Below are 25,282 nucleotides of genomic sequence, written 5' to 3'. Positions count from 1 at the left end.
GGCTAGCAGTCTGAGGTTAAGCTGTTTACATGCGTTCTCAGTACTGGTGCCAAAGGAGCTAAAGAAATCGGGTATTTGTGGGAAAACCTTCCATGTTTTTTTTGGGGCCATTCAGTATTGATTTTTCTACTTCTTTCTGGCGTAGAGATAGACGCTGCTGCATTTCAAGCAGCTCGCACGGATGCCAGCCTACTTACAGAGTCACAAGGCTTGCGCCAGCAAGGGCAGGGACAAAGAAAAACAAAAAAAACCCAGCTATTTTTTGTATAAAAGCAGGTTCTTTTGATCAAAGGTAAATTGCAATACTTGGGTTCCGTCATGTCTGTGATCATGATGTATTTTAACACTGTAGCGAAAATACAGGAACAAACAAAAGGCGCGCACAATGGCGGAGAACAAACTTGACTAATGAAAACAAACAAAAACTTGCACTATGGCATGAATAACGAACTATAAACAAAACCTACTTGGCATAAAACTGTGAAACATGGCATGACGTGAGTAATAATAATAATAATAATAATGGATTAGATTTATATCGCGCTTTTCTATTGTTAGATACTCAAAGCGCTCACAGAGAAGTGGGAAGCCATCATTCATTCACACCTGGTGGTGGTAAGCTACATCAGTAGCTACAGCTGCCCTGGGGTAGACTGACGGAAGCGTGGCTGCCAGTTTGCGCCTACGGCCCCTCCGACCACCACCTATCATTCATTCATCATTCATTCACCAGTGTGAGCGGCACCGGGGGCAAAGGGTGAAGTTTCCTGCCCAAGGACACAACGGCAGCGTTTTTTTGGATGTCAATAGGTGGGAAGCGAACCTGCAACCCTCAGGTTTCTGGCACGGCCGCTCCACCCACTACGCCATGTCGCCCCTTTGGTAGAGTTATCGAGGGTGATAGATGGTGGTAGAATTTGGTAGACGGTGGTGTTGCCAGGACGATGAACAGAAACAGACCGCTTAAATAGCAGTGACATTATCAGTGAATGGCGGAGAACGAACTTAAAAACTTGCACTATGGCATGAATAACGAACTATAAACAAAACTTACTTGGCATAAAACTGTGAAACATGGCATGACGTGAGTAGAGTTATCGAGGGTGATAGATGGTGGTAGAATTTGGTAGACGGTGGTGTTGCCAGGACGATGAACAGAAACAGACTGCTTAAATAGCACTGACATAATCAGTGAATGGCGGAGAACAACCTTGACTAATGAAAACAAACAAAAACTTGCACTATGGCATGAATAACGAACTATAAACAAAACTTACTTGGCATAAAACTGTGAAACATGGCATGACGTGAGTAGAGTTATCGAGGGTGATAGATGGTGGTAGAATTTGGTAGACTGTGGTGTTGCCAGGACGATGAACAGAAACAGACCGCTTAAATAGCAGTGACATAATCAGGGAATGGCGGAGAACAACCTTGACTAATGAAAACAAACAAAAACTTGCACTATGGCATGAATAACGAACTATAAACAAAACCTACTTGGCATAAAACTGTGAAACATGGCATGACGTGAGTAGAGTAATCGAGGGTGATAGATGGTGGTAGAATTTGGTAGACGGTGGTGTTGCCAGGACGATGAACAGAAACAGACCGCTTAAATAGCAGTGACATAATCAGTGAATGGCGGAGAACGAACTTGACTAATGAAAACAAACAAAAACTTGCACTATGGCATGAATAACGAACTATAAACAAAACTTACTTGGCATAAAACTGTGAAACATGGCATGATGTGAGTAGAGTTATCGAGGGTGATAGATGGTGGTAGAATTTGGTAGACGGTGGTGTTGCCAGGACGATGAACAGAAACAGACCGCTTAAATAGCAGTGACATAATCAGTGAATGACGGAGAACAAACTTGACTAATGAAAACAAACAAAAACTTGCACTATGGCATGAATAACGAACTATAAACAAAACTTACTTGGCATAAAACTGTGAAACATGGCATGACGTGAGTAGAGTTATCGAGGGTGATAGATGGTGGTAGAATTTGGTAGACTGTGGTGTTGCCAGGACGATGAACAGAAACAGACCGCTTAAATAGCAGTGACATAATCAGGGAATGGCGGAGAACAACCTTGACTAATGAAAACAAACAAAAACTTGCACTATGGCATGAATAACAAACTATAAACAAAACTTACTTGGCATAAAACTGTGAAACATGGCATGATGTGAGTAGAGTAATCGAGGGTGATAGATGGTGGTAGAATTTGGTAGACGGTGGTGTTGCCGGGACGATGAACAGAAACAGACCGCTTAAATAGCAGTGACATAATCAGTGAATGGCGGAGAACAAACTTGACTAATGAAAACAAACAAAAACTTGCACTATGGCATGAATAACAAACTATAAACAAAACTTACTTGGCATAAAACTGTGAAACATGGCATGACGTGAGTAGAGTTATCGAGGGTGATAGATGGTGGTAGAATTTGGTAGACGGCGGTGTTGCCAGGACGATGAACAGAAACAGACCGCTTAAATAGCAGTGACATAATCAGTGAATGGCGGAGAACAACCTTGACTAATGAAAACAAACAAAAACTTGCACTATGGCATGAATAACGAACTATAAACAAAACTTGGCATAAAACTGTGAAACATGGCATGACGTGAGTAGAGTTATCGAGGGTGATAGATGGTGGTAGAATTTGGTAGACGGGGATGTTGCCAGGACGATGAACAGAAACAGACCGCTTAAATAGCAGTGACATAATCAGTGAATGGCGGAGAACAACCTTGACTAATGAAAACAAACAAAAACTTGCACTACGGCATGAATAACGAACTATAAACAAAACTTACTTGGCATAAAACTGTGAAACATGGCATGACGTGAGTAGAGTTATCGAGGGTGATAGATGGTGGTAGAATTTGGTAGACGGTGGTGTTAGCAGGACGATGAACAGAAACAGACCGCTTAAATAGCAGTGACATAATCAGTGAAAACCGGTGCGAGACATGAGGACAGGAAGTGCAAAAACAGGAACTGAGTCTCCAAAAAACAAAAAGAACATGACTAAAACAAAACATGATCACAGACATGACAGACAAAAAACAAAAAGAACATGACTAAAACAAAACATGATCACAGGTTCCTTATCATAGACCGGCTGTTTTTAAAGTAGGAAGGGCTAGTAGACTTCAGGGAAGGTGCAATAGGTAAAAAAAAAATTGAGAACATCTTTTTCAAACAAACATCGATTACCGTATTTTTCGGACCATATGGCGCACCGGATTATAAGGTGCACTGCTGATGAATGGTCTATTTACGATCTTTCTTCATATATAAGGCGCACCGGATTATAGGGCACTGGACACTGGAGCAACTTAAATCCAACGATTGGTAAGTGTTTTTTTTTGCATTAAATATGGGTGGAAGGAAACGTAATATAGTTGCAAATGCATCTACAGGTTATCCATACATCTCTGTGCCATGTCTGCTTTAGCACCGCCGGTAAATAGCATGTTAGCATCGATTAGCGTAGTATGTTAGCATCAATTAGCATAGCATGTTAGCATCGATTAGCTGGCAGTCAAAATCAACAAAACTCACCTTTTTTTTTGCGTTGACTATCGTTGCAAATGCATCTGCAGGTTATCCATACATCTCTGTGCCATGTCTGTCTTAGCATCGCCGGTCAAATGTGGAGACACTCTGGTACATTCAATGGGGGTCTGGCGGCAGACCCTTTCGCATTTTCGGTCCAGTGGTGCAACTTGAATCCCTCCCTGTTAGTGTTGTTACACCCTCCGACAACACACCGACGAGGCATGATGTCTCCAAGGTTCCAAAAAATAGTCCAAAAAAACGGAAAATAACAGAGCTGAGACCCGGTGTTTGTAATGTGTTGAAAATGAAAATGGTGGGTGTGTTACCTCGGCGACGTCACATTCTGACGTCATCGCCTCCAGACCGATAAACAGAAAGGCATTTAATTCGCCAAAATTCACCCATTTAGAGTTCGGAAATCGGTTAAAAAAATATTTGGTCTTTTTTCTGCACCATCAAGGTATATATTGACGCTTACATAGTTCTGCTGATAATGTTCCCCTTTAATATTCTTTCATTTTTTCAAAAATCAACAGTGTGCCTTATAACCTGGTGTGCCTAATGTATGGAATCATTTTGGTTGTTATCACCTACCTCAAAACTATGTCATTTGGTACATGGTGTAATGATAGGTGTGACCGGGAGATGGCAGTCACACATAAAATATATGTGTAGACTGCAAGATGACGCCAGGAAACAACACCACAACATTAAATGTTCCAGTGAGAATACAAAACATTACACACGGCGCACAAAAATCCATCAAAAATGTTTTGGTACGACTTTGGTACGGCTACCATAGTCAGACGTACTGTGCTTCAACATACGGGTATTATTACCCCATCTGTGTGTGTGAATGGGAAAATCGTGCCAAAGCGCTTTGAGCACCTTGAAGGTAGAAAATCGCTATACAAGTATAACCCATTTACCTTTATGGTGTGTGTATAAAGGACACTTAGACTTCACACTATTTGACAAATGAGACTAAATCCGTCCTTGTAGTTTTGGCCTTGAAGAAACAGAACAAAACTGAAAGTAGTACTTGGCTGCAACCATCAGAGTTGCTGTTTATTCACCCCCAGCGTATTTGCGGCTTCAACCAAATCCACAAAAACGGACTTTATGATTGGGCCGGGTGATAACATCGGAAAATAACCGAAACCAACAGACAGAGCTTTTAACCAAGAGAAAACTGCTGTGATGATTATTTTAATTCTTTCCCACTTTGGCATCTTTTACCTGAAATAAATTCCTTTTTCAGTGGTTTGGTCACACTGTGGATACAATAATGATGATGCTGACCTAGAACTAGAGTAGTACTTGAAAGTGGAATAATAATGCAGAACCAAAATCGAAGTGAAGCCCAACATTGTTAACGATGTGCGTACATACCGTATTTCCTTGAATTGCCGCCGGGTCAAACTCGTTTTGCAAAATAATTAGCACATGCTTAGCATTAACGCCGGCTCAGGACTAACGCCAGGTCAAACTCGTTTCTCAAAATATTATTTTTATTAGTGCATGTCTAGAATTTCCACAGGGTCAAACTCGTTTCGCAAAAATTAGCATATGCCTAGAATTACTGCCGGGTCAAACTCGTTTCGCAAAATAATTAGCGCATGCTTAGCATTACCGCCGGCTCAGGACTAACACCGGGTCAAACTCATTTCTCAAAATATTATTTTTATTAGTGCATGTCTAGAATTTCCACAGGGTCAAACTCGTTTCGCAAAAATTAGCATAAGCCTAGAATTACTGCCGGGTCAAACTCGTTTCGCAAAATAATTAGCGCATGCTTAGCATTACCGCCGGCTCAGGACTAACACCAGGTCAAACTCGTTTCTCAAAATATTATTTTTATTAGTGCATGTCTAGAATTTCCACTGGGTCAAACTCGTTTCGCAAAAATTAGCATATGCCTAGAATTCGTTTCGCAAAATAATTAGCGCATGCTTAGCATTACCGCCGGCTCAGGACTAACGCCAGGTCAAACTCGTTTCTCAAAATATCATTTTTATTAGTCCATGTCTAGAATTTCCACAGGGTCAAACTCGTTTCGCAAAAATTAGCATATGCCTAGAATTACTGCCGGGTCAAACTCGTTTCGCAAAATAATTAGCGCATGCTTGGCATTACCGCCGGCTCAGGACTAACGCCAGGTCAAACTCGTTTCTCAAAATATTATTTGAATTAGTGCATGCCTAAAATTTCCGGAGGAGTCAAACTCGTTTCGCAAAAATTAGCATATGCCTAGAATTCGTTTCGCAAAATAATTAGCGCATGCTTAGCATTACCGCCGGCTCAGGACTAACGCCAGGTCAAACTCGTTTCTCAAAATATTATTTTTATTAGTGCATGTCTAGAATTTCCACAGGGTCAAACTCGTTTCGCAAAAATTAGCATATGCCTAGAATTACTGCCGGGTCAAACTCGTTTCGCAAAATAATTAGCGCATGCTTAGCATTACCGCCGGCTCAGGACTAACGCCGCATCAAACTCGTTTCTCAAAATATTATTTTTATTAGTGCATGTCTAGAATTTCCACAGGGTCAAACTCGTTTCGCAAAATAATTAGCGCATGCTTAGCATTACCGCCGGCTCAGGACTAACGCCGCATCAAACTCGTTTCTCAAAATATTATTTTCATTAGTGTATGTCTATAATTTCCGCCGGGTCAAACTCGTTTCGCAAAAATTAGCATATGCCTAAAATTTCCGGCGGGTCAAACTCGTCCCGTCACGAGTGACACTTCACCTGTCATCAAAATGGAGGAGGCTGATTTCAATCATTTGAAATCGCATAAAGGGAAGAAGATTAAGAGCTATTCAGTAGGATTTAAGGTCCAAGCTACTGAATATGCTAAAAAGAACAGTAAGCAGCTATGTTTTATTAATATACCGTAGCTGCGTGTGTCAAATATGAGTCATTAAATGACTCCCGCCTCCTGGTGGTAGAGGGCGCTAGTGATCCTTCTTGCGACTACTCGGCTGCAGAAGAAGTGACAACAAGCAGCAAGAGTGAGCAGCGATCCTTTATTTTCTCCTATCGCTTGCACTTTTAACATGGAGGATTACATATCTAAAATAAAACAGTTTTCCAAACTGTACTTTCAATCGAAGCAGGAGGTAATAAAGGAAGATCTCCATCGAGACAGAGAGACTTTTAAAACTGAAGAAAGATAAGGAAGACTTCTATAAATAAGTTATCGATGGTTTTGATCAGAAGGAGCTGACCATGGACTTCATTTATAAGTAAAGGTAAGACCATAATAACGTTTTTTTTTATTAAGCGTGCTTTTCATAATGGTATCCTTACATCACACTCAAATTTATAAGCGCAGGCCTAAATTTACCGCATGCCTTTGGTAAGCGCCAGAATGAGAAGAGGTTTTAAAATAAATAGCGCATGCTTGCCTTTACCGCATGCCTCTGGTAAACACCGGAGTGAGAAAAGGTTTTAAATTAATTAGCGGCCCGGCGGCAATTCAAGAAAATACGGTACTTCTGCCGACACCAAGGTGACCCCTGAATTCTGTCTGAGTGATGGTATCAGAAAGCATCCTCATCACCCCTCGAGTGTCCAACAGAAGACGCCCACAACACAACCCGGACTCCCTTTCTTCTTCCATTCCGATTGGACTGAAGTCGGCCTCGAACTGATTCCGTCCCACTTTTTGCACGCAGTGTTGATGTGTGCAAGTGGGTGAGACACCCCCCTTATTGTCGGATGCCCGAGCCCCACTGCACAGCAGTTGCCATGGTAACCGGCCAGAGTTCTGTGTACATGGATTCTCATTGTAATTTCGATCTGCAGTGAAGCACCGCCGGGAGTGCGCGGGTCCCCGCAAAACACACCAGTCCACCTACACACAGCACAGATACGCACGCTATCCTGCAGGTAAAAAGTCAGAGCGTCCGCAAATGTACACATTCCGCCCACATGAGGAGATACTCATTCACCTACACGGAGTATTCACCACGTATCGTGCTTGCATTTCGATACACGGTGCACAAATAGGTGATATCTTCTTAAAAGTAAGCGGCACCTTCAAGGGTTTTCCCTACCTTTTTGGCTGAGAGAGCCAAGAAGCCAAATACTTTAAAATGTATTTCTGTAAGAGACATATAATATATATTTTTTAAAAGCCTACTGAAAGCCACTACTACTGACCACGCAGTCTGATAGTTTATATATCAATGATGAAATATTAACATTGCAACACATGTCAATACGGCCGCTTTAGTTTACTAAATTGCAATTTTAAATTTTGCGCGGAGGTATCATGCTAAAACGTCGCGGTAGTCGCGCATTGTGGAGGACATTTTGTTCCAGCACCGTTAAAAACTATAAGTCATCTCTTTTCATTGCATAATTCCACAGTATTATGGACATCTGTGTTGCTGAATCTTTTGCAATTTGTTCAATGAATAATGGAGACGTCAAAGAAGAAAGCTGTAGGTGGGAAGCGGTGTATTGCGGCCGCCTTTAGCAACACAAACACAGACGGTGTTTCATTGTTTACATTCCCGAAAGATGACGGTGAAGCTTAACTACTATTTTTTTCCCTTGGCCTCAGTCTGCACCCCCTCTTCAGGGCCCGGGCTAAGACCGATTTTTTTATTTTATTTTGATCTTCTATTTTTTTCTCCCATCCCCCCCTTGTTTACCCGTATATCACCTTTTTTGTAAGGGGCGCTGGAAGCCGGCAGACCCGTCAGCGATCCTGTTCTGTCTCCCTGTAATGTTTGTCTGATCTTGAATGGGATCGTGCTGAAAATGATCATTTTCCTGAAGGAACTCTCCTGACGGAATAAATAAAGTACTATCTATCTATCAATACGGCCGCTTTAGTTTACTAAATTGCAATTTTAAATATGATGACGCGTGCCTTTTACGTCACGCATTGTAGAAGACATTTTGTTCAGGCACCGTTCAAAACTGTAAGTTGTCTCTTTTCATCGCATAATTTCACAGTATTCTGGACATCTGTGTTGCTGAATATTTTGCCATTTGTTCAATGAATAATGGAGACGTCAAAGAAGAAAGCTGTAGGTGGGAAGCGGTGTATTGCGGCCGCCTTTAGCAACACAAACACAGCCGGTGTTTCATTGTTTACATTCCCGAAAGATGACGGTGAAGCTTAACAACTATTTTTTTCCCTTGGCCTCACAGTCTGCACCCCCTCTTCAGGGCCCAAGCTAAGACCGATTTTTTAATTTCATTTTAATCTTCTATTTTTTCTCCCATTCCCCCCACCCCCCTTTGTTTACCCGTATGTCATCTTTTTTGTAAGGGGCGCTGGAAGCCGGCAGACCCGTCAGCGATCCTGTTCTGTCTCCCTGTAATGTTTGTCTAATCTTGAATGGGATTGTGCTGAAAATTATAATTTTCCTGAAGGAACTCTCCTGACGGAATAAATAAAGTACTATCTATCTATCAATACGGCCGCTTTAGTTTACTAAATTGCAATTTTAAATTTCGCGCGGAAGTATGATGACGCGTGCCTTTTACGTCACGCATTGTAGAGGACATTTTGTTCCAGCACCGTTCAAAACTATAAGTCGTCTCTTTTCATCGCATAATTCCACAGTATTCTGGACAAATGTGTTGCTGAATCTTTTGCCATTTGTTCAATGGACAATGGAGACGTCAAAGAAGAAAGCTGTAGGTGGGAAGCGGTGTATTGCGGCCGCCTTTAGCAACACAAACACAGCCGGTGTTTCATTGTTTACATTCCTGAAAGATGACGGTGAAGCTTTACTATGGAACAGAGCGGTCAAGTGAACGCGGTGGGATTGGACCACACACACAAAGTACAGTGTATTATGCAGCGATCATTTTGAAAGATCGTGTTTCGAAAAGGGGCCCTTGCGAAGGGCAGGGATGGGCATCGACACCACCCGTCGACTGGTGCTGAAAAAAGGTGCAGGGCCGACCTTCAGGTTGTACAGCTACAACCATATAATCTCACTAAAACAGTAGTGACACAATAAGCAGATATGGGAGTTTCCAGAATTATTCTAGTAAATTTGTCTAATAACATCTGAATTGTTCCCATTTTATAGTCTTTTTTTTTTTTAGTCCTTCACTCTGACTTTCCTCATCCACGAATCTTTCATCCTCGCTCAAATTAATTGGGAAATCGTCGCGTTCTCGGTCCGAATCGCTCTCGCTGCTGGTGGCCATGATCGTAAACAATGTTCAGATGTGAGGAGCTCCACAATTAGTGACGTCACGCGCACATCATCTGCTACTTCCGGTACAGGCAAGGCTTTTTTATTAGCGACCAAAAGTTGCGAACTTTATCGTCGATGTTCTCCACTAAAAAAATTCAGCAAAATTATGGCAATATCGCAAAATGATCAAGTATGACACATAGAATTGACCTGCTATCCCCGTTTAAATTAGAAAATCTCATTTCAGTCGGCCTTTAACACTGAACACAACGAAACGCATGCATTTTTAAGTAAGACCAATATTTCTAGAGTATAATTGGTCTCGTATTCTTTGCAAGAACATTGTTATTCTGAAGCTAACCGTGGAAGGGGCGTGGCCTGCGGGCCTGCAGCGAAGCGGTGTGTTGCCAGGCCTGGCCTCGAAATCAGCGACAGGTGCGTAGACGGCCCACCTTTGCCTTGTTATCTAATCACCTGTCGCTCTGTTATAAGCAGCAGACAGGAGGAGAGATTGGGTTGGGGCTGGAGCCAGAGCGCGAGCGAGAACAAAGGAGAAAAAGACAATTGCTTTATTGAAAAATCAAACAATATTGTAACACTGAAACAGGCTCTCATGTCGGTGCTTGGTGGTCTGAAAATCCCCCACTAAACAATAATAAAGAAATCACAAAAATGTAAATACACTTGTAAATAATATAATGACATGGCTATATTGAGTTTACAATAATGTCTACAACATAACTACCAAAGAACTTTCCTCCGGAAGGTCTTATCTTTGTGTTTACAGGAATTTTCCACCATTCTTCCAAAAGAACATCGGTGAGGTCACATATTGGTCGAGAAGGCCTGTTCTAATTCATCCCAAAGGTGTTCTATCGGGTTCAGGTCAGGACTCTGTGCAGGCCAGTCAAGCTTATCCACACTCGATTCTGTAACTTACCACTCCGAGGAACTTGAATAATACTAAAACATTTTGGACAATCCCAGGCTCCCAACCTTGTGGGAAAAGTTTGGAGCGGGCCCCTTCTTCTACCAACTTGACTGTGCACCGGTGCACAAAGCAAGGTCCATAAAGACATTGATGACATAGTCTGGTGTGGATGAACTTGACTGGCCTGCACAGAGTCCTGACCTTAACCCGATAGAACACCTTTGGGATGAATTAGAAAAGGCCTTCTCTACCAACATCAGTGTGTGACCTCACCAATGCGCTTTTGGAAGAATGGTGGAAAATTCCTACAAAGACACTCCGCAACCTTGTGGACAGCCTTCCCAGAAGAGTCGAAGCTGTAATAGCTGCAAAAGATGGACCCACATCATATTGGACCCTAATGGTTAGGAGTGGGATGGCACTTCAAGCTCATATGTGAGTCAAGACAAGTGACCAAATACTTTTGGCAATATAGTGTAGAAAACCCTGTTTCCATATGAGTTGGGAAATTGTGTTGGATGTAAATATAAACAGAATACAATGATTTGCAAATCCTTTTCAACCCAGTTGAATATGCTACAAAGAAAAGATATTTGATGTTCAAACTCATAAAAATATATATTTTTTGCAAATAATAATTAACTTAGAATTTCATGGCTGCAACACGTAACAAAGTAGTTGGGAAAGGGCATGTTCACCACTGTGTTACATCACCTTTTCTTTTAACAACACTCAATAAATGTTTGGGAACTGAGGAAACTAATTGTTGAAGCTTTGAAAGTGGAATTCTTTCCCATTCTTGTTTTATGTAGAGCTTCATTCGTTCAACAGTCCGGGGTCTCCGCTGTCCTATTTTACGCTTCATAATGCGCCACACATTTTCCATGGGAGACAGGTCTGGACTGCAGGCGGGCCAGGAAAGTACCTGCACTCTTTTTTTAATGAAACCACGCTGTTGTAACACGTGCTGAATGTGGCTTGGCATTGTCTTGCTGAAATAAGCAGGGGCGTCCAGACGGCAGCATATGTTGTTCCAAAACCTGTATGTACCTTTCAGCATTAATGGTGCCTTCACAGATGTGTAAGTTACCCATGCCTTGGGCACTAATGCACCTCCATACCATCACAGATGCTGGCTTTTGAACTTTGCGCCTATAACAATCCGGATGGTTTGCTTCCCCGTTGGTCCGGATGACACGATGTCGAATATTTCCAAAAACAATTTGAAATGTGGACTCGTCAGACCACAGAACACTTTTCCACTTAGCATCAGTCCATCTTAGATGATCTCGGGCCCAGAGAAGCCGGCGGCATTTCTGGATGTTGTTGATAAATGGCTTTCGCTTTGCATAGTACAGCTTTAACTTGCACTTACAGATGTAGCGACCAACTGTATTTAGTGGAGTGTTCCTGAGCCCGTGTGGTGATATCCTTTAGAGATTGATGTCGGTTTTTGATAGGGATTGAAGGTCACAGTCATTCAATGTTGGTTTCTGGCCATGCTACTTACGTGGAGTGATTTCTCCAGATTCTCTGAACCTTTTGATGATATTATGGAGCGTAGATGTTGAAATCCCTAAATTTCTTGCAATGTCACTTTGAGAAAGGTTGTTCTTAAACTGTTTGACTATTTGCTCACGCAGTTGTGGACAAAGGGGTGTACCTCGCCCCATCCTTTCTTGTGAAAGACTGAGCATTTTTTGGGAAGCTGTTTTTATACCCAATCATGGCACCCATCCATTTCCTACCGCCTGCGATGAGGTGGCGACTTGTCCAGGGTGTACCCTGGCTTCCGCCCGATTGTAGCTGAGATAGGCGCCAGCGCCCCCCGCGACCCCGAAAGGGAATAAGCGGTAGGAAATGGATGGATGGATGGATATTCCCTTTTGGCGTCGCGGGGGGCGCTGGCGCCTATCTCAGCTACAATCGGGCGGAAGGCGGGGTACACCCTGGACAAGTCGCCACCTCATCGCAGGGCCAACACAGATAGACAGACAACATTCACACTCACATTCACACACTAGGGACCATTTAGTGTTGCCAATCAACCCACCTGTTCCTAATCAGCCTGCACACCTGTGGGATGTTCCCAATAAGTGTTTGACGAGCATTCCTCAACTTTATCAGTATTTATTGCCACCTTTCCCAACTTCTTTGACACATGTTGCTGGCATCAAATTCTAAAGTTAATGATTATTTGCAACAAAAACAAGTTTATGAGTTTGAACATCAAATATGTTGTCTTTGTTGCATATTCAACTGAAAATGGGTTGAAAATGATTTGCAAATCATTGTATTCTGTTTATATTTACATCTAACACAATTTCCCAACTCATATGGAAACAGGGTTTGTATTTGCAACATTGCTGATTATGCAAATCGGACAATTACCTAATAATGACCACGAGCCCTTGCCACGCCCCCACAGCCACAAGTTATATTGGCAAGCCGGGGGGGGTTTCTTCACGCCGATAGATACGTCTTTGCTCTTTTTAAATACATTTCTGCCTACTGGCTCTCAGATGCGGGTGTGAGTAGGAGGAGATGAAAGTGTGAGACCGTGCCAGTAGGCGCAAGAGAGAGAGAAGCTCATTTTGTAAATTGACAGCTCCCTGCAGGATTCTTCATCTTGCACCATGAAAAGCCTGAGAGTACGCCTCGGTTTCCCCCGCTAGTCTTGCCGAGTATAAAGGAAATTGTCACATTCATGAAAAGTTGAAGAGTGACAGCTCCTGGATTTTAAATGTAGACTTTTTTTTACTATACAGGTGCTGTTCATATTATTAGAATATCATGAAAAAGTTGATTTATTTCAGTAATTAAATTCAGAACGTGAAACTTACATATTATTTCAATTCATTACACACATAGTGATATATTTGAAATGTTTATTTCTTTAAATTGTGATGATTAGTACTGACAATTACTGAAAATCCCAAATTCAGTATCTCAGAAAATTAGAATATTAGTTACGACTAGTACCAAAAAAATCCATCTCCATCCATCTTCTTCCGCTTATCCGAGGTCGGGTCGCGGGGGCAACAGCCTAAGCAGGGAAACCCAGACTTCCCTCTCCCCAGCCACTTCGTCTAGCTCTTCCCGGGGGATCCCGAGGCGTTCCCAGGCCAGCCGGGAGACATAGTCTTCCCAACGTGTCCTGGGTCTTCCCCGTGGCCTCCTACCAGCTGGACGTGCCCTAAACACCTCCCTAGGGAGGCGTTCGGGTGGCATCCTGACCAGATGCCCGAACCACCTCATCTGGCTCCTCTCCATGTGGAGGAGCAGCGGCTTTACTTTGAGTTCCTCCCGGATGGCAGAGGTTCTCACCCTATCTCTAAGGGAGAGACCTGGAAACTCATTTGGGCCGCTTGTACCCGTGATCTTATCCTTTCGGTCATGACCCAAAGCTCATGACCATAGGTGAGGATGGGAACGTAGATCGACCGGTAAATTGAGAGCTTTGCCTTCCGGCTCAGCTCCTTCTTCACCACAACGGATCGGTACAACGTCCGCATTACTGAAGACGCCGCACCGATCCGCCTGTCGATCTCACCATTCACTCTTCCCCCACTCGTGAACAAAACTCCTAAGTACTTGAGCTCCTCCACTTGGGGGAGGGTCTCCTCCCCAACCAGGAGATGGCATTCCACCCTTTTCCGGGCGAGAACCATGGACTCGGATTTGGAGGTGCTGATTCTCATTCCGGTCGCTTCACACTCGGCTGCGAACCGATCCAGCGAGAGCTGAAGATCCCGGCCGTGCGTGGTGGTTCTTGAAGCACTGACTCCAGCTGCAGTCCACTCTTTGTGGACCTCCCCCACATTTTTGAATGGGTTTTGTTTGACAATCCTCTCCATGGCGCGGTTATCCCTCTTGCTTGTACACTTTTGTTCTACCACATCTTTGTCTTCCCTTGGCCTCTCTATTAATGTGCTTGGACACAGAGCTCTGGGAACATCCAACCTCTTTGGCAATGACCTTTTGTGTCTTGTCCTCCTTCTTTAAAGTATCAATGGTCATCTTTTGGACAGTTGTCAAGTCAGTAGTCTTCCCCATGATTGTGTGTCATACAGAATCAAAACGAGAGACCATTTAAAGGCTTTTCCAGGTGTTTGGAGTTAGTTAGCTGATTAGAGTGTGGCACCAGGTGTCTTCAACATCTGACCTTTTCACCATATTCTAATTTTCTGAGATGTTTAATTTAGGGTTTTCATTGGTTGTCAGCTATAATAATCTCCTCTTTGGCAAAAAAACACTTGAAATGTATCAGTCTGTTTGGAATGAATGTATACATTCTAGAAGTTTGACTTTCTAAATGGAATTAATGAAATAAATCAACTTTTTCATGATATTCTAATAATATGACCAGCACCTGTATGTGCACGCTCTTCCTATATAAACTACGCCGCATGCTTGGATTGCACAACATAGGTGAGACGCCATCAAATGCGCCCACACTTATTTCTGGAGAAAAATCCACCAAATGTTCACTGCACACTGTCAGCTTCGAACGTGTCCTCGGACTCGTCGGTTCAGCTGGCGAGCGTGCACGGCAACTTGCATAATATGACAACAGCGTGCCACGTAATTGCAGTCGGACTGGGCCTGCGACTTTCAGCCAGAATTCAATCAATCAATGTTTATTTATATAGCCCCAAATCACAAATGTCTCAAAGGACTGCAAAAATCATTACGACATCCTCGGAAGAACCCACAAAAGGGCAAGGAAAACTCACACCCAGTGGGCAGGGAGAATTCACATCCAGTGGGACGCCAGTGACAATGCTGACTATGAGAAACCTTGGAGAGGACCTCAGATGTGGGCAACCCCCCCCCCCCTCTAGGGGACCGAAAGCAATGGATGTCGAGCGGGTCTAACATGATACTGTGAAAGTTCAATCCATAATGGATCCAACACAGTCGCGAGAGTTCAGTTCAAGCGGATCCAAGACAGCAGCGAGAGTCCCGTCCACAGGAAACCATCTCAAGCGGAGGCGGATCAGAATGTCGATTAGCCTTGCCGCAAATTAAATCACCGCCGTACTTTAGGCCGGTGTTTTTCAACCACTAGTGCGCCGTGGGAGATGATCTAATTTCACCTATTTGGGTTAAAAATATTTTTTTTGCAAACCTGTAATAATTCATGGTGGTGACAACTTGTGCACATTTTATGACTTAACTGAATGGCTGAGTGGCAAGTGGGTCCACGAAGATGACTTCTGTTTTGTTTGATCAGCCGTTTTACTGCCTTGTTACAAACTCCATTTGGAAACAATGGAGGTATGAACATTTACAAAATATTTCTGTCTAAATAACTATTTTCACAACATATCTAAGGTGCGGCCAATATATGGGGAAAAAAATATACAAAAATTCATTGAGTGCAGCTTATTGTATATTCTAGTCTTGAAAACACATTATACCAGATTGTGTGATTATTGTGTACGTTAAGGTGAATCCGGCAGTGAAGGGTCCTCTATGGGGTCTTGGATACTTGGTTAACCCCTTTACTACTGTTACCTCAGGTGGCCCTTGGCAAAGGCCTAGTACCTGACTGCCACCTAGACAGGGATACAGTGAAGACCTCAACGGCGGAGAAGGCGGAGGACGGTAGATTTAAGAACTACTACAAAAGGGGTCCCGAGTCGTCTTGGACTCCATGCCACTGGACCCTGAGCCGATTCTGTCAAGAATCCTGTGGTGACTGTCTGTGTACCAGTCTCCCTACGTAAAACAAGGTCACGCACAGGCATCCTCCATAAAGGGATAAACCCCTACCAGGAGGATCGTCATACTCGTTCGAGTGACCTCCTATGATATGGGGTCTTGGGGCCTAGTACTACTGTTACCCCAGGTGGCCCTTGGCAAAGGCCTAGTACCTGACTGCCACCTAGACAGGGATACGGTGAAGACCTCAACGCGGCGGCGAAGGCGGAGGACGGTAGATTTAAGAACTACTACAAAAGGGGTCCCGAGTCGTCTTGGACTCCATGCCACTGGACCCTGAGCCGATTCTGTCAAGGATCGTGTGGTGACTGTCTGTGCACCAGTCTCCCCACATAAAACCAAGTCACGCACAGGCATCCTCCATAAAGGGATAAACCCCTACCAGGAGGATCGTCATACTCGTTCGAGTGACCTCCTATGATATGGGGTCTTGGGGCCTAGTACTACTGTTACCCCAGGTGGCCCTTGGCAAAGGCCTAGTACCTGACTGCCCCCGAGCCAGGGATACGGTGAAGACCTCAACGGCGGAGCAGGCGGAAGACGGTAGATTTAAGAACTACCACAATGTTCCTCAGCAGAAAATGGTTCGCAGTCATCTTGGAATCCATGCCACTGCACCCTGACCCGATTCTGTCAGGGATTGTGTGGTGACTGTCTGTGCACCAGTCTCCCCACGTAAAACCAAGTCACGCACAGGCATCCTCCATAAAGGGATAAACCCCTACCAGGAGGATCGTCATACTCGTTCGAGTGACCTCCTATGATATGGGGTCTTGGGGCACTACGAGGGTGATCCCTTTACTACTGTTACCCCAGGTGGCCCTTGGCAAAGGCCTAGTACCTGACTGCCCCCGAGCCAGGGATACGGTGAAGACCTCAACGGCGGAGCAGGCGGAAGACGGTAGATTTAAGAACTACCACAACGGCCGCAGCAGAAAAGGGTTCCCAGTCATCTTGGAATCCATGCCACTGCACCCTGACCCGATTCTGTCAAGGATCATGTGGTGACTGACTGTGCACCAGTCTCCCCATGTAAAACAAGGTCACCCACAGGCATCCTCCATAAAGGGATAAACCCCTACCAGGAGGATCGTCATACTCGTTCGAGTGACCTCCTATGATATGGGGTCTTGGGGCACTACGAGGGTGACCCCTTTACTACTGTTACCCCAGGTGGCCCTTGGCAAAGCCATAGTACCTGACTGCCCCCGAGCCAGGGATACAGTGAGGACCTCAACGGCGGAAGACGTTAGATGCAAGAACTACCGCAACGGCTGCGACGGTGGAAGAAGGCTGCAGCAGAAAAGGGGTCCCCAGTCGTCTTGGACTTCATGCCACTGGACCCTGACCCGGATCTTGTCAAGGATCGTGTGGGGACTGTCTGGGCACCAGTCTCAGTCAAAGTCACGACCAGGCATTCTCCATAAAGGGCTACCCCCCTACCGGGGGGATCGTCATAGTAGTTTCAAGTGACCGCCGATGATGATGATGATACCAGATTGATTAAAGTTATCCACACCTGATGAACAAAGCAAACCGTGTCCAAAGGGGTCAATCGAGATAAAAATTCTCCCCATGGGCTAAACTAAAGCCGACTTGTGAGTGAAAAGTAAGGGTGTCCAAGAAAACCAAAATTCTGCACTTCACTCGTTGCTCTTGGAGTTCAGCTTTAAACAAATAAAAAAGAAGAAGAAATAAAAGACCTACCAGAACTCTGCCGGTGAGCGTCTGAGCAGAGATCATGACACCGGCCCAGTCCTTGACCGAAGTCATCCATCCCACCTCGCTGATCGGGACCTCCTCCTTTTCATCAGGACCCTTTAGTGCCTTGTCTGCTGCCTGGTTGTTGGCAGGGTTGTTCACTTTCTGAGACTCCTGCGAAACAAACACCGGCCTGTTAAGGATCACCGTGCATTTTCAACGCGAGAGAATCATGAATCTAATTCGACATTAAATCATGGTTTTAAAAAAAAAATCTGTTTTGTACAAAAATCACTAGTGAGGAGTGTGTTGGAAAACATTGATGTACATGTGTGTAAATTGCAAAAGTGTTGTGTGGAAAGCATATTCTGGCCTGTGTGTGACTCGTTGCTCATTTAACAATGCACTTTGTCCCCAGTGTGGGCACTTTCCACTAAGTTGTGTCATAAGCTCTCACCCCCCTCCAAACTGAGCTTACTCCCTCCTTACCACCTTGTGTTAAGGGTAGAGATATCCGATAATGGCTTGTTTTGCTGATAGCCGATATTGTCCAACTCTTAATTACCGATTCAGATATCAACCTATACCGATATATACAGTCGTGGAATGAACACATTATTATGCCTAATTTTATTGTGATGCCCCGCTGGATGCATTAAACAATGTAACAAGGTTTTTTAAAATAAATCAACTCAAGTTATGGGAAAAATATGCCAACATGGCACTGCCATATTTATTATTGAAGTCACAAAGAGCATTTTTTTTTAACATGCCTGAAAACAGCATCTTGGAATTATGGACACGCTCTCCTTGAGAGAGCATGAGGAGGTTGAGGTGGGCAGGGTAGTATATTGTAGCGTCCCGGATGAGTCAGTGCTGCAAGGGGTTCTGGGTATTTGTTCCGTTGTGTTTATGTTGTGTTACGGTGCGGATGTTCTCCCAAAATGTGTTTGTCATTCTTGTTTGGTGTGGGTTCACAGTGTGGCGCATATTTGTAACGATGTTAAAGTTGTTTATACGGCCACCCTCAGTGTGACCTGTATGGCTGTTGACCAAGTAGGCCTTGCATTCACTTGTGTGTGTGTGAAAAGCCATAGATATTATTTGATTGGGCCGGCATACAAAGGCAGTGCCTTTAAGGTTTATCTTCCTACGTCCGTGTACCACTCCGTACAGCGGCGTTTCAAAAAGTCATACATTTGCTGGGTTTGGAATTGGAATTGTATTTTTATGGTATCATTGTGTATTATTTTGTTGGACTGATTAATAAGAAAGAAAGAAAAAAATCCTCGACATGACAGAAATTTTCTGCTGTTTTTAAAGGACTTATTACAAACCAATGCTAGTCAAAGATCCTTTATGCAATATGATAGCAGTACACGGCTGTTTTTTAGGACCGACTGCAAAAAAAAAAATTCTGAAGGTCCTCAAAATGTCAGAAGGGCTTCGTTGTTCTGATGGACCTACTGCAAAAAGGCAAGTCAAAGATCCTCTAAATGACAGGAGGTGTCTGCTGTTTTTAAAGGACCTATTACAATCCAATGCTAGTCAAAGATCCTTTATACAGTATGATGGAAATGCACGGTTGTTTTTTAGGACCGACAGCAAAAAAAAAATTCCGAAGGTCCTCAGAATGTCAGAAGGGCTTTGTTGTTCCGATGAAGCTACTGTAAAATGCCAGGTCAAAGATCCTCTAAATGACAGGAGGTGTCTGCTGTTTTTAAAGGACCTATTCCAAAGCAATGCTACTTAAAGATCCTTTGTACAATATGATGGGAGTACACGGCTGTTTTTTAGGACAGACGGTAAAAAGAAAATTCTGAAGGTCCTCAGAATGTCAGAAGGACTTAGTTGTTCCGATGGAGCTACTGTAAAATGCCAAGTCAAAGATCCTCTAAATGACAGGAGGTGTCTGCTGTTTTTAAAGGACCTATTGCAAACCAATGCCAGTTAAAGATCCTTTATACAATATGATGGGAGTGCACGGCTGTTTTTTAGGACAGAGAGTAAAAAAAAAATTCTGAAGGTCCTCAGAATGTCTGAAGTGTTTTGTTGTTCCGATGAAGCTACTGTAATATGGCAAATCAAAGATCCTCTAAATGACTGTTTTAAAGGGACCTATAACAAAGCAATGTTAGTCAAAGATCCTTTATAAGGTATGATAAGAGTGCACGGCTGTTTTTTTAGGACCAACTGCAAAAACAAATTTCCGAAGATCCTCAAAATGTCAGAAGAGCTTTGTTGTTCTGATAGATCTAATACAAAATGGCTAATACAAGATCCTGTAAATGACAAGAGGGTTCTGCCGTTTTTAAAGGACCTATTACAAACCAATGCTAGTCGAAGATCCTTTATAGAGTGTGATAGCAGTACACCGCTGTTTTTTAGGACCGACAGCAAAAAATAATTCCGAAGAAATTCAAAATCTCAGAAGGGTTTTGTTGTTCTGATGGACCTACTGCAAAAAGGCAAGTCAAAGATCGTCTAAATGACAGGAGGTGTCTGCTGTTTTTAAAGCACCTATTATAAACCAATATTAGTCAAAGATCCTTTATACAATATGATTGCAATGCACGGCTGTTTTTTAGGGCTGACAGCAAAAAAAAAATTCTGAAGGTCCTCAAAATGTCAGAAGGGATCTGTTGTTCTGATGGACCTACTGCAAAATGGCAAGTCAAAGATCCTCTAAATGACAGGAGGTGTCTGCTGTTTTTAAAGGACCTATTACAAACCAATGCTAGTCGAAGATCCTTTATACAGTGTGATAGCACTACACCGCTGTTTTTTAGAACCGACAGCAAAAAATAATTTTGAATGTCTTTAAAATGTCAGAAGGGTTTTGTTGTTCTGATGGACCTACTGCAAAAGGGCAAGTCAAAGCTCCTCTAAATGACAGGAGGTGTCTGCTGTTTTTAAAGGACCTATTACAAACCAATATTAGTCAAAGATCCTTTATACAATATGATAGCAATGGATGGCTGTTTTTTAGGGCTGACAGCAAAAATAATTCTGAAGGTCCTCAGAATGTCAGAAGGGCTTTGTTGTTCTAATGGACCTACTGCAAAAAGGCAAGTCAAAGATCCTCTAAATGACAGGAGGTGTCTGCTATTTTTAAAGGACCTATTACAAACCAATACTAGTCAAAGATCCTTTATACAATATGATGGGAGTGCACGGCTGTTTTTTTAGGACCGAAAGCAAAAAAAAATTCTGAAGGTCCTCAGAATGTCTGAAGGGTTTTGTTGTTCTGATGGACCTACTGCAAAAGGCAAGTCAAATATCCTCCAAATGACAGGAGGTGTCTGCTGTTTTTAAAGGACCTATTGCAAACCAATGCTAGTTAAAGATCCTTTATACAGTATGATGGGAGTGCACGGCTGTTTTTTAGGACTGATAGCAAAAAATAATACTGAAGGTCCTCAAGATGTCAGAAGGACTTTGTTGTTCTAATGGACCTACTGCAAAATGGCAAATCCAAGCTCCTCTAAATGACAGGAGGTGTCTGCTGTTTTTAAAGGACCTTTTGCAAACCAATGCTAGTCAAAGATCCTTTATACAATATGATGGCAATGCAAGGCCGTTTTTTAGGGCCGAAAGCAAAAAAAAAAATACTGAAGGTCCTCAAAATGTCCGAATGGTTTTGTTGTTCTGACGGACCTACTGCAAAATGGCAAGTCAAAGATCCTCTAAATGACAGGAGGTGTATGCTGTTTTTAAAGGACCTATTGCAAACCAATGCTAGTTAAAGATCCTTTATACAGTATGATGGGAGTGCACGGCTGCTTTTTAGGACCGATAGCAAAAAATTATTCTGAAGGTCCTCAAGATGTCAGAAGGACTTTGTTGTTCTGATGGACCTATTGCAAATTGGCAAGTCAAAGATCCTCTAAATGACAGGAGGTGTCTGCTGTTTTTAAAGGACCTAATACAAACCAATACTAGTTAAAGATCCTTTATACAATATGATGGGAGTGCACGGCTGTTTTTTTAGGACCGACAGCAAAAAAAATTCCGAAGGTCCTCAGAATGTCAGAAGGACTTTGTTGTTCTAATGGACCTACTGCAAAAAGGCAAGTCAAAGATCCTGTAAATGACAAGAGGTGTCTGCTGTTTTTAAAGGACCTATTACAAACCAATACTAGTCAAAGATCCTTTATACAATATGATGGGAGTGCACGGCTGTTTTTTTAGGACCGACAGCAACAAAAAAATTCCGAAGGTCCTCAAAATGTCAGAAGGGCTTTGTTGTTCTAATGGACCTACTGCAAAAAGGCAAGTCAAAGATCCTCTGAATGACAGGAGGTGTCTGCTATTTTTAAAGGACCTATTACAAACCAATGCTAGTCAAAGATCCTTTATACAGTATGATGGCAATGCATGGCTGTTTTTTAGGGCTGACAGCAAAAAAAAATTCTGAAGGTCCTCAGAATGTTTGAAGGGCTTTGTTGTTCTGATGGACCTACTGCAAAAGGCAATTCAAAGATCCTCTAAATGACAGGAGGTGTCTGCTGTTTTTAAAGGACATATTACAAACCAAAGCTAGTCAAAGATCCTTTATACAGTATGATGGCAATGCAAGGCCGTTTTTTAGGGCCGAAAGCAAAAAAAAATACTGAAGGTCCTCAAAATGTCCGAATGGTTTTGTTGTTCTGACGGACCTACTGCAAAATTGCAAGTCAAAGATCCTCTAAATGACAGGAGGTGTATGCTGTTTTTAAAGGACCTATTGCAAACCAATGCTAGTTAAAGATCCTTTATACAGTATGATGGGAGTGCACGGCTGCTTTTTAGGACCGATAGCAAAAAATAATTCTGAAGGTCCTCAAGATGTCAGAAGGACTTTGTTGTTCTGATGGACCTACTGCAAAATGACAAGTCAAAGATACTCTAAATGACAGGAGGTGTTTGCTGTTTTTAAAGGACCTATTGCAAACCAATACTCGTTAAAGATCCTTTATACAATATGATTTGAGTGCACGGCTGTTTTTTTAGGACCGACAGCAAAAAAAATTCCGAAGGTCCTCAAAATGTCAGAAGGGCTTTGTTGTTCTGATGGACCTACTGCAAAATGACAAGTCAAAGATCCTCTAAATGACAGGAGGTGTCTGCTGTTTTTAAAGGACCTATTACAAACCAATACTAGTCAAAGATCCTTTATACAATATGATGGGAGTGCACGGCTGTTTTTTTAGGACCGACAGCAACAAAACAATTCTGAAGGTCCTCAGAATGTCTGAAGGGCTTTGTTGTTCTGATGGACCTACTGCAAAAAGGCAAGTCAAAGATCCTCTAAATGACAGGAGGTGTCTGCTGTTTTTAAAGGACCTATTACAAACCAATACTAGTCAAAGATCCTTTATACAATATGATGGGAGTGCACGGCTGTTTTTTTAGGACCGACAGCAAAAAAAAATTCTGAAGGTCCTCAGAATGTCTGAAGGGTTTTGTTGTTCTGATGGACCTACTGCAAAAGGCAAGTCAAAGATCCTCCAAATGACAGGAGGTGTCTGCTGTTTTTAAAGGACCTATTGCAAACCAATGCTAGTTAAAGATCCTTTATACAGTATGATGGGAGTGCACGGCTGCTTTTTAGGACCGATAGCAAAAAATAATTCTGAAGGTCCTCAAGATGTCAGAAGGACCTTGTTGTTCTGATGGACCTACTGCAAATTGGCAAGTCAAATATCCTCTAAATGACAGGAGGTGTCTGCTGTTTTTAAAGGACCTATTACAAACCAATACTAGTTAAAGATCCTTTATACAATATGATTGCAATGCACGGCTGTTTTTTAGGGCTGACAGCAAAAAAAAATTCTGAAGGTCCTCAGAATGTCTGAAGGGCTTTGTTGTTCTGATGGACCTACTGCAAAATGGCAAATCCAAGCTCCTCTAAATGACAGGAGGTGTCTGCTGTTTTTAAAGGACCTTTTGCAAACCAATGCTAGTCAAAGATCCTTTATACAATATGATGGCAATGCAAGGCCGTTTTTTAAGGCCGAAAGCAAAAAAAAAAATACTGAAGGTCCTCAAAATGTCCGAATGGTTTTGTTGTTCTGATGGACCTACTGCAAAATGGCAAATCCAAGCTCCTCTAAGAGTGCTCTGCAGCACTGCAAACACTTTACTTAAAACACTTTTACATACAAAGTCCAAAGAGAATGTGACTTTGACTTAGGAGTAGAGGCTCCAGTAAGCATCTCCACATCCATGAGGAGCTAAAACCCTCCAAGGGCGGCAAGAAAAGGCCATCACGCCATAATGCCGTCCATCTGCTATACGCTACATGTGCGTGCGTGGGAATGAGTGGATGCGAGGTAATGCAAGAATGATGTATGTTTGCTCTTTTCATTCCGCGCATATGCTTCTTTAAGTTAATTGTTCCTGGGGGTGAGGAGGTCGGCCTTTCGATGCTAATTTGCTCATGTGAGAGAGGGACTGTCGTTCGTCTGTGGAACGTTCTTATAACCCTGGGATTCATGCAAAATGTCACTGGGCGGATCCATAAAGATGAGGAATCTTTGGAGAAATACTGTAATTCCTTTCAATCCCTAAGGCGGCTCCTAATTTAACAGCAGTTTGTCTTTTTAATAGTCGTTGATTAGTCAACAATTATCTTAACAATTAGTCGACTAATCAGATAATAAAATGTTTGGGTTTGTGGAGAATGAATATATTTTTTAAGAGTTCTTTCTTTATTCATAGTCATGTTAAAAGCAGCTAATATTTTCCCATGTGTACTCTTTTTGCTTGTGTCTTATGTCCGCAAGTAAACTCTGTGCTTTACCTTGGAGGGTTGGAATGTGGGAGTATAGCATACTCCCTTTTTACGTTATTAGTGTTACAACAAAGAGGATGTATTCTTCTCTGGGCACGGTTGGGGGCTGTTTTCGTATTTAATAAGTTGTCTCTTCCCGTTTGATTTTCAGACTGCTTCAAGATGCCGCTATTAACGGACTGTAGGACTGGTCTCCTAAAGCTTTAGTAAAACTTGATACTATTCCTATTCTGTCTTGATGGTCCTCCTTACTCTGCATGTATGTCATCCCTGAGAGGAAGACTGGTCAGACAAGTTATACGGTGTACCAGTATTAGTACAATACCGCGATACTAATAGATCATATTTGGTACTACACCTAAAATCCACTGTAATGATACAAAGTACAAG

General features: G+C 42.7%; 1 protein-coding gene across 1 annotated transcript in view; it reads right to left on the bottom strand.

Annotated features, from left to right (window-relative positions):
- The window catches only part of LOC133559722 (calcium-activated potassium channel subunit alpha-1a-like), a 572,272-nt gene that overhangs the window by 406,610 nt on the left and 140,380 nt on the right, over nt 1–25,282 (bottom strand). Inside the window, exon 2 of the mRNA XM_061911767.1 lies at nt 18,124–18,291. Coding sequence (XP_061767751.1) covers nt 18,124–18,291 — 168 coding nt within the window. The remainder of the gene's footprint in view (nt 1–18,123; nt 18,292–25,282) is intronic.

This window comes from Nerophis ophidion, linkage group LG09 (genome assembly GCF_033978795.1).
Source record: "Nerophis ophidion isolate RoL-2023_Sa linkage group LG09, RoL_Noph_v1.0, whole genome shotgun sequence".
Lineage (NCBI taxonomy): Eukaryota > Metazoa > Chordata > Actinopteri > Syngnathiformes > Syngnathidae > Nerophis > Nerophis ophidion.
The sequence above is the reverse complement of the archived record's forward strand: the minus strand, read 5'-3'. Positions and strand labels throughout refer to the sequence as shown.